We start from the raw sequence: 13,237 nt of genomic DNA on the forward strand, positions 1-13,237 counted from the left end.
TTCATTAACACATATTTTAATTGTTTGTGACTGCTGCTACAAACACTACCTGGAAAAGAAACAGAAAATTCTGCATCAATGACCTTCTTATATTGAGATTTTTCAAAACACCTAGTCATCGCCTATCTTATACATTTGCAGTTTGTTACAGAATTGGTTTCTACCTCCTGAAAACTTGTCAGCCTTACCTACTTCCGTGACACTTTCTTGTTTCCGGAACATGGCTTCAGATAATTGAAAATCGAAGCCTCGTAATTGGTAATTCTTTAAGACTTTGAAATATGCCACACCTGGTTCTCCTGTACTTTTTCATGAATACGTTGACATGTTGTTAATTTCTTGTTTTTTCTCATTAATGTTGGTTTAAAACACTACTGAAAGATCTTGATAAATATCTTAAGACATCTTGGAATTACAAAAATACTTCAGCATATAAAATTGGTGCATACTATTTAAGATAGGAAACGACGGCTTCAGATCAAACTCAGGAAGGAGCGATTGGTCCGACAAAGGTTCTTGTCACATCGACACTATTATACGAATTAATTTCATAGACATTGGTGAATGTTCTATTTGTATCGTTGTTTTTGTTCATTATAATATCAGCAAAACACCTAAATCCTGTATAACAAAAACTGTGACGGTATTGACGTTTGACGTCGTAATAGAGTTAACAAACGTTCGTCTTATGAAATGAAAATCAGAGCTTGGTTTAGTTTTTTTTGTTGTAAAACAAACAACAAGAAAATACCAACATGTCAATGTGATCATAATCCAAATTAAAATTCAATAAAATTAGGACTTAATACGAAAAACGTAAGATCTACAAGGAGACCTCTGCGTCTTCAGCTTCATCGTTAACGTCTTGTAATAGACATGACCAATTAGGAAGGTCTTTCTATGTGTACGAGAGGAAAATATCTGCTCAGAAAAGTGTCTTCGGTGGGGCTTTGTTATGTTTGTGAAAGTCTCACAAACTGTAGAATACTGCGAAATACACACAGAAGGATATCCCACCAACTCACATTATACTAAATCAGGACAAACCAGATGTTTCACCAACATAGTGCTTACTGGCTTGCGGAGTGTCTACCATTTTGAAAGAATATGGTATGTTTTTCTAAGGGGACAGAAACCAAAGTTTTCAAACGACGATATACAACTACAGGCAAAAAAATAAACCAATGGAGATATCGAGACGTAAACAGTTATTTCGAAAGCAGAGAAGTGATTATATTCTAAATAGGCACATCTTACAGTCATACAAAGAGTGCAGGAAGTGAATGTTTACGCCATGCCTGGCTCTCATATGCAAGTTGTGTAATTAAGAGCGCTGCGTTTATGACGAAATAATACTCATGTCTTATATGCTTCATAAATTGCAAATCGTAAGTATATCCGGATTATAAATAACGGAACCTCCCACCTTAAGTACAGGCATAAAGCGAAATTATTGCGTTCATTGTACCATTAAACGGAAAGCATTACTATACCACCAACGAATGACCAATCCAAGGACTTATTTTGAAAATATGAAAATATCCTTTGCATCATACCTCGCATCATATCTGACATCATACCTCGCATCATACCTCGAACGATTCTGTATAGCATTTCAAATACCGTTCATTCATAGTATAACTTACGTAATGTGCATAATATGTTTGCTGCATCATATCCAGTGTTTGTTGTTCAAATATTAGACTAACGTAAATACCTACATAGCAGAAGAAACTATTTTAAAATATAAGCATCGATATGTACCCATGTTGGTTTTCTTGAATCAAAATTACATAATATTTTTAATATCGTCATACACAATTCGAAAGTTTGTAATTGAATTTTGCTTATTTTTGTAAACATTTCACCAGTCTTATCATCATTAGCTATTAGGAATTTGACAGCACGTTTTGAACGTGTATGTGTATGTTGAAAAACGTAATTGTGTGATATATTTTTATGTATTTCTATGTAACTATTATTCAAATGTTAAAATGAAATTATACTGGTGTATTAAGGCACACAATGACGTTTCGATCTAGCAGTATATTGATACTTTAGTACACGTCTACGTTAATTATCGATTATTATTGTTATTTATGGATTAACATTCATTTCTTAAAAGACAACGAGGGCCAGCTATAGATGTTTATAAAAAGAATTTGATAATATGTACCTAAAACATACGTCTATGTTAAATGAAAAAACACCTTAATTAGCATACCTTCCAGTGGGGTTTTAATACAAATTGATGTAACAGGAACAATGAATCATCTGGTCGTATTGTTTAGGTTACAAAGAGTATAACACAAAAAAGTAATTTATCATACGATTAATCAACAACGAAAGATCATATTCTAAGTCATGACTTCACACAAACAACAAAATTCATTTCTGCATAAAGCAATATATCATCTGAAGACTGTAGTTTCACAGCTGTATGTTGTTCGTCAAATGGAGTACCTATTCTTGTTAAAAAGTCAATCGAGGCGATAAAGGTATGCAGTAAAGAAACAATATTTCACTACAGATCTGGCAAGGTATAGTATTCTGAATACACTAAAGTTTATGCATATGGATATTGTTAGTATCAACATACCGCCCAGTATATTTTACAGGTTAATTAGTGATACAGGAGAGACACGTGTCATTGTTTAGTGTACCTGACTTATGACAAATGCGTATAAATGAATATTTAAATGGTATGACACTTGTTCAGTTTGCATAACAACATTACAGCTTACCTTATATCCCATTCTTTCCTAATGTATTTAGAATATTCTTATTTATAGGCTGGGATCATTTACCGAGTATAATGCATCACAGAACATCAAGGTAAGATATCTCTACTTAGAACTTATATAAGCGGACAGATTTTTTTTCTGTGCTATATTTTATACTCTTTTGTAGCTTGCTTTGCTTTGGAATAGCTGTTTTAGCCAAGATTCTGTCCTTTGAATCTTATTAGTTCCGTTTACAAATTGAGTGAATATTCATATAAATGCATGTAGTTATACATTGTGATATTTTTACAGATATCTCTTTCTACATTTGGTTTGCCTGTATGATGTCACGATTGGATTTAGCATATTTAAAGAGAGAATACCGAACGGCGATAAAGTAGTTGACCCATGCGATAGCAATGAAATATGGACCGGATTGGGTCACCAAAACAAAGATGGTGGAGGACTTACAAACCCATTCGGTCAGGCTTTCAAGAACAATAACTTTGTAAGTAAGATGGCTACTACACAGTAACACAAAGGGGCATGTCAGTAAAATCCTTGTTCGAGAAATGAATCTAGATGAAGAAAAAATAATGATTTGGTTCTATTGTGTCTATTTCGAAGGTTGTTTTGAAATGTGCTCTTCTCTTGTAAGTTTTTGTACGATCATAACAATCCTCTCAGCAACGAAACGCTTGCAAATTTCGTCTGTTATATTTCATCAAAAGGTTGTTTCTAGTATTGGAGGTAAATCATAAATAAGAGTATTTAGCTGTGTAAAGAAAACTGGAAAAGACATTGATCAAGAGATTACGTAAATCAGGTTTGTTGGTTCTAAAGGTATGGAACAAGACTTTTTGCATGGAAGATTCGGACGGGGATGGAGCAACTAATGGAAGAGAGCTTGGAGATCCACTCTGTTTATGGAAATTTGGAACCAGTCCGATATTCCAACCCCTCGGCCATCCAGGTAAATTATTAACTAGTAAGGCTCAATAGAGGTTATTGAGGTCAAGCTGTAAAACTGACAAACAGTAAGACAGCAAACATTATCATGATTTAGTCTACACATGACCCACTAGGAAACAGATGACGTAACCGTATTATTTGAAAGTGTACGTAATTGCAGAATTACTATTGGCAATCATAATGGTTTCCATTGTTATATTTTGACATGGATATTGAGCAGAAATAATTTACGATAATCAACATTGATTTGAAAATGATTTTTTTTTGTCATGGAATCAGCTTCTAGATATCTGGAGAGAAAATATGAATAATTTTAGACAAATACACGAAGACGTCAAATTATACTGCGTGGGATTTATATCTAAGATGATTTTCCGAAGTTGATAAAAATGAATAAATAACCCTGTGTATTCAACATTATTTTCCTATGTAAGATGTCATTCTCGATACTCCAGGGGTAACAATCACTTTCGATCTCTCAAACATTTCATGGCAAAATTGGAGGCTTCGTGTGCGACACCTTGTGGATAAAACGAAAATGCTACTTTGATCTCCTGATGTACATTAAACGAATCTCGACGCGCTTAACGGTATATTGTACTAGCTTTCAAATTAGATATCGCTTCTTTGTCATCATCTCAGGAGCATACCAGTCTGTGGTTGGTCATTTTCTGTTCTCCTGAAACTCGCTCAAAGCCAAACAAATTACATCGCGTGTGCATTCGATTTTGCAAAGAAATGTACCAGGGGTGCAAGGATCGAAAGTGATCGTGACCTCTGGAGTATTGTGGATGGTAAGAATATAACAACACACAGTGTTTATAGCGGGATCATTAAAATTCGGGGCAGACTCAATTCAAGGACGTATAATATCAGGAAAATACACATAAGGTGTCATTAATAAGAATATACCATATAGACGAGTTCAAATCTTAACTTTGATGTAGTATTGTCCAACTAGAAAGAGCACATGTTCCGTAATTGATACTTTGTCCAAACATACATAATGTCAACTATTAACAGTAGTTGGTGTTTTTCTCATATGATGTAACACAACGCTTTAAACCACTTGTAAAACTGCAAAACATGGAGAAAAATCGGACTAGTGCTGGTTTCAACTTCGCCTTCTTTATGATTTATTAAATATCAAATCCTGCATCCAAGGCTTCATAAGCTTAGGATTTGATCTTAACCGCCATTACGTGGTCAGTATACTGTAACGAAGCGCAACAGAGAACGAGAGCATCAGGTACTGAAGATTGTTCGTTCATTCTTGTTCTCAGGCGTTTGTGAACCATGGAGCTCTCCCTTTTGTCGGCGGAAAAATGCAAATTGGCTCAACTGTGTCAACCTTCCTGTAGAATGTGAACATATTAGAATGCGAGGTAAGTAGACGGATGTACAGCCATATGAAGCAAATTCCGTTTAATTTCAAATTGACATTTCCCATTCCAATTTATTGAATCTTCCACCAATGTCTACATTTTACGAGGCTTTTTGAATAACGTGTCAATCTATTTTCACAGAAAGCAAAGTTTCAACACCTGTCACTTTCGAGCATTATTGCGACGAAAATGGTGTTGCCTTGATACCTAATGTAACTTTAAATTAACTCATTGCGGTGGTCATTACGTGTTGTCGATTTGATAGGACGTCTTAATACGATATAATCTTGATAAGTATGACAAAGTGTAGCGATCAATTCGCATGGCAACAGGACAAAAGTACATGGCATTTTGTTCTGTCCAGGTGTCCGAAACATGCAGCTTAGATTGCCACCGACAAATGTACCTGCACAAGAGACCACGTATGTGTGTGTGAACCTGGAGTTTCCGTCAGATAGGGATTATCACGTGATCGCAGACACAGCTTTCGTAAACAACAGCAATGTTCTGCACCATATGATGTTGCAGGGTTGCTCTCCTGGAGGTACTGTGTTGTACTGTGTTATGAAAATGATGTCAGTATGAGAAATATTCTTGTTTAAAAAGATCGATTTCAGTGCAAAGATTGTATCTACCTAGACACCCAAAGTTTACCTCAATCTCTGAATATAGCCTGAATACTCTTCATTCTTAATCAAAACGGATCCGTCAAACAACCCCATTTATCTAAAAAGTGAAGATGTACTCGGATCAGCTGTTGTTTGATCGCTACGATCATTAACATAATCAAACTTTGCATACAAAATTAATTTGATATCTAGGTGTGCACTTGACTTTATTTCTTGGGTCTAGCTTCAAAATGGAATTTTTTTTATCTCTGATTTGTTGAACCTTTAGCTTAGCAGGAGGAAGGAACCATGACAGCGTCGTTCATTTCTAAACAAAACAAAAAGAGATACATTTTCGTACAAAATGGCCGCCAAGCGCAGGCCTCTGATTGGACGAAATTTACACACCCTCCTATTTCCATGAAATTTGTTATATAGATGTAACTTTGACGATACAAACTACTTAAGGAGGACCAGGTGGTATTCGGTGTCGGCTGTTGAGAGGATCCGGTTTTGATCGATGTATATGTGCTGTGTGACTCGACGTATACAATTGTTACGCCTGTTTCTGATCAGACAAATTAGCTGACCTAGAGAGACGATTAGTTTCAATATGTGGGTTTTTATCAAATTTGCTATGTAGTCCCTCGAACACTACCATTAATCGCTTTAACATAATGATCACTGAGCGAGGTACTAATGTGGATTAATGTTGATATTGACCGATTCCGATAAATTTCTTTATGTTGCGGAGGCGTTTGGGGCACTTATGTAACGGCCCCGTTACAATCAGAACTTGTTTCCTATTATCCTGATATTTTGCAACTGAAAGGTAAAATCTGCTTTACGTTTTGTTTGTCATGGTAAAGTGCAATATCTTTTTGTTTCTATAGTAACTGCCGCTGCATTAGCACATCCTCTTGGTCAAGTTTATCCCTGCAGTATGTTGGCGGAACCTGAACTGTGTCCAGATTTAATCACTGGGTGGACCCCGGCCATCAGTGGAAACTGTCACCCTCTCGAAGCGGGATACAAAATCGGGCGGACAGGTTCTCGGTATGCTGTTCTACAGGTAATTCATTACTTACAACCATATGGATATAACCATTGTTTCTCTAAATCATAAAGAATAAACATTCGGTGAAGCAAACATGCAAACGATACACATGAAAGCCAAATCAAGAATGATTGATCTCTGGATCTTTTCCATTAAAACACAATATTTGATGGAAGAATATCCTCAAACCATGCTATATAACACCTCACAAAGACAGTTTCCCAGCAAACTATATGATAAACATAACAATTTCGATTTCCTTGTGAATTTTCCATTTCTACATAGTGAAATTCTGTTTCCAAAGAGCTAAATTACACCTCAAACGGTGAGCTTTCCATTAAGATATATGATAAAAGTAATGATTTCGAGCTCCTTGCTGTGAATTTTCCATTTCTATGCAGTAAACGTTTTGCTTCCACTGTCTACGGTGTTAAGAGAAATTTATCGACAACTGACAAATAAACAAAGGAGAAAGATGTAATGCCGTATCATGATTTCATAAGGAAATGAGTACAATTTTGTATACCTGCCGTTCATTGTTATTTATATTAATTACTTTGATTGGCCAAATGGCGAGTGTTGCCGATGAAGCTGAAGATGCTTTACCTTCCGGGATAAATATAAACTTCACATATCTGACAACAGTTAAGAATCGTTTACCTATCACACTTGTTGGCCCAGATTGAAGCGCACAAAGGAACACATTCTGGGAGTATCCAGGAAAGCCCACGTGGTCGGGCAGGTCACCCCTAACCTCTTCACGTCCGTTCAAGAACCGGACTCCGTACGTCTTGGTGAAAGGCGAATACATTACCGCCCAACCACCCTCTGGATTACCCGGTTTTAATCCTCTCGACCTTTTCAATGGTTGCTGTGAAATCTTTCTTTTGATAAACTTTTGCCCCTGTTTCATCGTCATTTAATTAGGATTCTGTCAACAAGCCGGTATTTTCTATTTAATAATGCATTACTTCATCATTTAGTTGAATGCTTCTCGCGATAAGTAGACCATGTTTATATATTTTATGATGACAGGTGATGTGGAACAATCCTACCATGTCAGCTGGTGAAATGGATAGTTCCGGGATGATTCTGTTCTACACATCAAGACTGAGACCTTACAACATTGGAACTCTTCAAGTGGGAACTAAAAGTATTCTTATTCCTCCAGGGGAAAAGGGGTTTGACATAGAATCAAAGTGCGATTCAAGTTGTACCAGACAGCAACTCTCAAGACCCATCTTTATCCTAAATGGGTACAACCATATGCATTATGCAGGTATGAAATTTATTTGCGTATCTTTCAACAAAAACAAGTATTTATTTGATTGAAATTAATGTTTGCGGGTAGTGATCTAAATCGGATCACAAATTAATATGGGAGTTTTAACTTTCGTTTCTCTAATCTTTAATATAAATACTTAACTCTTTTGGTTGATACAAAACTAAAGTGAAAGATTTATTTTAAATTCTTTGATCTCGCAGTTTTTTGTTTTTGTTTTTGTTTTTGTTTTTTTTGTATTTTTCTTACTTATCTTGAAGGTTTAATGTGTTTCTGACAAAATATTTAATGTAGATCCCATATCACATTAAGTATGTATTTCCGATCTGTCATGTTGTCTCTAATAAGTTTCTGTTTATATTTTGGCTGCAAAATTACATTACAGTTCTATTTCTTTTTTCTTTCCTTTTTTCCTGAAAGTGCAAATATTCGTTCGCGGTTTTACCAAACGCATGATGCTAAAGCCATATTCCCTTTGGTTTTCGTTACATTTTCAAGATCCCTTTTTATGATCGATCTATTCTGTTCTTGAAAATTTTGAAGAGTAGAAATATTTTTTACAGTATATTCATACTATTTATGAACAAATAGGAGTTTGGGTCATTACTCCCCTTGAGAGTTTAGATTCTCAAGAATAAGTCATTAAACTATCGACCACAGAAAATCAATGAAGGCATGGAGATTTTCACGGAGACATACAATTTTTTACTGCGCTAACATATATTCTATTCATCATAAATCAATAGATTCCGTGCATTAACAGAAAAGGTCGTGTAAATAAACGGGTTGATTTGAAGTTTAGATGTCACAGTACACTCTATATCTTGTCATGCACGTGATCAAGTTATAAACTGGTCAAAGTCATCGTGCTCGTATATATACATGTTACTTATCATAACTGATCCGAAAGGTTCGGGATAAATGTACGGTATTGTTATACCTACGGTATATATTTACTTATGTAATCTAGCGTATTGTGATGTCATTTTATATAATTATATGACGCATTCACAGATGGAAATTTAATGTAACAGTGTAGACCATAGGGATAAAGCGAGAACGATTTCGAGTTTCACGTAAAAATGTTTGTTTTCTAAAACATTTGCTTAAAAAACGAAACCGTGAATAAAAGAATCTTCAATTCATTTCCTTGCGATTTATGTAACTCTTATCTTATTTATTTATTTTGAGGATTTTTTAAATGAAAAAAAAAATTATTGGAAATTCTAAATTTCGTTTCATAAAACCATCCATTAAATGTTCTGTTCTGTAATATCCTACATATACTTAGAAGTTGCAGCATTCACAAGTATTCCCATTGTGTTTTTTTTTTTTTCGTATAATTTTTGACAGGTGCTGAGATGAGGATAGCCATGAGAAAGTTTAGGGAAGTTCAAGATCATACAATCACACAAGATATCGTTTACGACTACGACAATCCTGTCATACATACGTAGGTATAATCATCACAAATTCAAATGCGTTATAAAAAGGGTCATATCATTATCAGTTATGTTTTTTTTTCTTCTGAAATAGTAAAACTTAAAAATTAGGATATCATTTATTTACAGAATTTCAAATAACATATCATAATCTTATATCATTTTAATATGCAGTCCTTTCACTCCACCTACTTTAAATGTTCGCCTGTACTCAATATATGATCATAGTACATGTATTGAGTTTAACATAACAAGAGACCCTGTATAACAGATTGATTAATGGTTTTGTAAAATAAAACCATTGTAGAAATATTAGAAGTATAAAATATAGAAACCAGTTCACACGAATCAGAGAGTCAAACATTTTTAGTCACCACATCGCTACTCCAAATGACATTTGCGTCTATATTGAATTAATCAGAGGCCAAATTTGATCAAAATAATTTCTAAGACATTTGAATATACATACAAAGGGGACATTATAGTGTTACAGTGTAAAGGACACTGTCACAGCATATAACTATAAATTAGATTTTTCTTTTCCTTGCCAGAAGGTTTACAATTTAGGCGTTCCTGATTTGAAAACCTGTCTATTCTTTATTTAAAAATATTGATTTGATAGCCGTTGGTACCGTGGACATATGTAAGCTACATTCTTTACCATAACTGTATGCAATTATTGACAAAATGATATGTCAATTGACATCTCAATACTATAGCGTTAATATGGATTCTGGGTATATAAAAAATACTCGCCTTTGAACTTTTCCTGATATTGAAAGCAAGAATTAGGATACATGTAATATTTTCTCTGTCTGTCCCATATTCATTTAAGGTTACTATCACCAGTGGAAATTAAGCCTAGAGATGAAATCTTCACTTCCTGTTCCTATAATACAATGGTCCGGAACACCACGACGTCCTTTGGTCAGACACCGTCGGATGAAATGTGTCTGGGATTGCTTAGCTACTACCCTGCAGAGAATATGTCTCCCCGGCACTGTTTGTCAGAGATGGGGTTACCCCAGTGTGTTCTCAATGATCAAACTGCATTTATTGATAGGTGCCCGGTGGTCTCTTTCCCGTCCAGTCATGAGGCCACTAGCTTTATGCAGTTGGTAAGTCCAGAATACATAACTATCATTTAATTAAAGGGTCACTTAATTTAGTGTTGTGAGAGTATATACAAAGTAACGTTGCTTCAAATGGGAAAAGTCGGTTAAGAATGATAATAAATAATTCAAAAAACTTAATATGACTGTCTACTTGGTGGTAATAAAATAGACATTTCGCGCTTCAGCTTCTAGATGAGTCAGATCACACGCAAAAACTAAGAAAATGCAACATCTATAAAGTATATATTCGCCATGAATTTCCATTTTGTTCGCAGTTATTAAAACGCAATATAATACACAGCACTTAACTTATATTTATACACTGGCTGATAAAATCAATACTTACAAAAATATCTGTCTTCCGAAAGATAGAAGCTGCTCTAATGAAAATGTATTTATCACATAAGTATCATATCTTCAGTGTATGACCTTGAGTAAATTTGGTAGTCTGAAAGTTTCGATTGCTTCAATAGTGACGTCATAACTTCATGACATCATATACACTGTGACGTCACCTCATAAAGAAATGAACGTACATGACGATTGCCACTGATGAGTTTTGTAGTGTTTATTATATACAATTTTTCAAATAAATTTCGTCCCCATTTTTATTTCCCATGTTTTGCGTTTTTTACATCAACAAATATATTTTGCTGACGTAATATAATTCTGTTTACAGTTGGATGATAATTGCTTTCCTTTCCGATGCAATAGAGAGTGCATAGACGTCGTAAAGAGAATCAGGAAACATCCGTGTTTTATTGGGAAAGTGAAGGAATATACAATTACCCAAATAGAAAAAATCCACGGACTGGAATCTATAGCACGATTAAAGTCCTGTGACGTGGAGATCGCTAGACAAGAGGGACTCTGTAAAAAACCTGTGGGCACGTCATCGTGTTTCTGTAGCGATTTCCCGATGAGACGTGTTATATAGTCTGCATGCATAATTAACACACCTGCAATAATGACAAACGAAACGCGCATCAATAATCACTATTTGTGGGGATAGGATCTGATATCTGATAGAGGCACTGACAACTGTAGGAAACATGACTCTTTATTAAGGTTTAACTTCGAAGGAATGGGCGGCAACTGTATACCAGACCCAATGAATTATTACGTTACCAATAGTTTTCAGCGTTACACATCATGTATCGTGTAACTATACATAAAGTTTGTTGTAGCAGAGTTGGAATTCTATTGGTTTTGATGTTGAATATTGTTTTTTAAAAAAAATTTCTATCTGGTACAGTGTAATTTGGGGTGAACTTTGTCAATGTTTGCATGTTTTGATAAGCAAACTATCGTGTTCGTGTCCTTTTAATTGTAAATTTGTAACAGTGAAGTCTGAGGTGATTGATTTATCAAATAAAGCGGACGATATCAATTAATGACGATAGTGAACTGATAACAATATCGATATCTCCAAAACTATCTATTATATTGAAAATATACTTGTTTTTCGCTAAATTCATTAATCAATTATGCTACAAGACAATGAACACTTACATTACAGTTCAACATCAATTTATACTGAGCCAAATTTCGTAAACGGTTGATGTCTCTAAAAACTTAAAAACCAAAAAATACTATTTGCAGTTTACCTCTCCATAGAATAAAAACATCTAGGATATTCTTATGTTAGCCTTGGTGCAACCCTAATTGTAATAAATTGCTTATTGTAATATTTATTACATTAAGGTCAAATTTATTTCAATAAATCTAGAAATTAATATTTTCAGCTTTTGTTGTACAATGATAGCAAAATATATCATATACATTAATGTTTTCACAGAAAAAAATAGAAATTTATTTTCCAGGAAAATAAGCCAGCCCCGACATGCCATGTGTTACGATCACTTTCGCTCTCCGCCCCTCTGGAACATTTCCATGACAAAATTCCAGGTCCATGTGCGACACTTTTTGGAAAAGATGAAAAGACTAGTTTGATCCTTTGACGTACATCAAACGAATCTTGGGGTAGCATAACGGTATATTGTACTGGATTCGAAGTTGGATGTCGCTCATTTGTAATCTCCAAAGGGAGAGTATCAGTCTGTAATTGGTCGGATTTTTTTTCTTCCACTCTAGACCAACCAAATTACTTCACCTGTGCTTTAATGATCCTAGTCAGTGATTGGTAAGTTTTTTCCTCCTACACACCCGCTCTAGACCAATCAAATTACTTCACTTGTATCTTCAACTTTGCCAGGAAATGTTCAAAGGGTGCAAAGAGCAAAAGTGAGCCTAACCAAAGGAGTATCGAGAATGTTGTAAGCGTAGCCTCTGTAGTATGGAGGATGTAGTGAGCGTAACCCCTGGGTATAGAGGATGTAGAGAACGTAGCCCCTGGAGTATTGAGGATGTAGTGAGCGTAACCCCTGGGTATAGAGGATGTAGTGAGCGTTACCCCTGGGTATAGAGGATGTAGTGAGCGTAACCCCTAGATTATGGAGGATGCAGTGAGCGTAACCCCTTGAGTATGGAGGATGTAGGGAGCGTAACCCCTAGATTATGGAGGATGTAGGGAGCATAACCCCTAGATTATGGAGGATGTAGGGAGCGTAACCCCTAGATTATGGGGGATGTAGGGAGCGTAACCCCTAGAGTAGGGAAGATGTAGGGAGTGTAACCCATAGATTATAGAGGA

General features: G+C 35.3%; 1 protein-coding gene across 1 annotated transcript; it reads left to right on the forward strand.

The window, feature by feature from the left end:
- The first annotated feature begins 2,815 nt into the window (after positions 1-2,815).
- LOC132543326 (dopamine beta-hydroxylase-like) lies at positions 2,816-11,521 on the forward strand. The gene is made up of 10 exons (XM_060206815.1): positions 2,816-2,835; positions 3,036-3,231; positions 3,567-3,696; positions 4,979-5,080; positions 5,445-5,624; positions 6,582-6,760; positions 7,781-8,024; positions 9,381-9,480; positions 10,305-10,587; positions 11,264-11,521. Exons 1-10 carry the CDS (start codon positions 2,816-2,818, stop codon positions 11,519-11,521), a joined length of 1,692 nt encoding a protein of 563 aa, XP_060062798.1.
- Positions 11,522-13,237: the final 1,716 nt, after the last annotated feature.

The sequence above is a fragment of the Ylistrum balloti genome, unplaced genomic scaffold, assembly GCF_031769215.1.
Source record: "Ylistrum balloti isolate Yb309-2 unplaced genomic scaffold, AGI_CSIRO_Ybal_v1 Utg369752, whole genome shotgun sequence".
Lineage (NCBI taxonomy): Eukaryota > Metazoa > Mollusca > Bivalvia > Pectinida > Pectinidae > Ylistrum > Ylistrum balloti.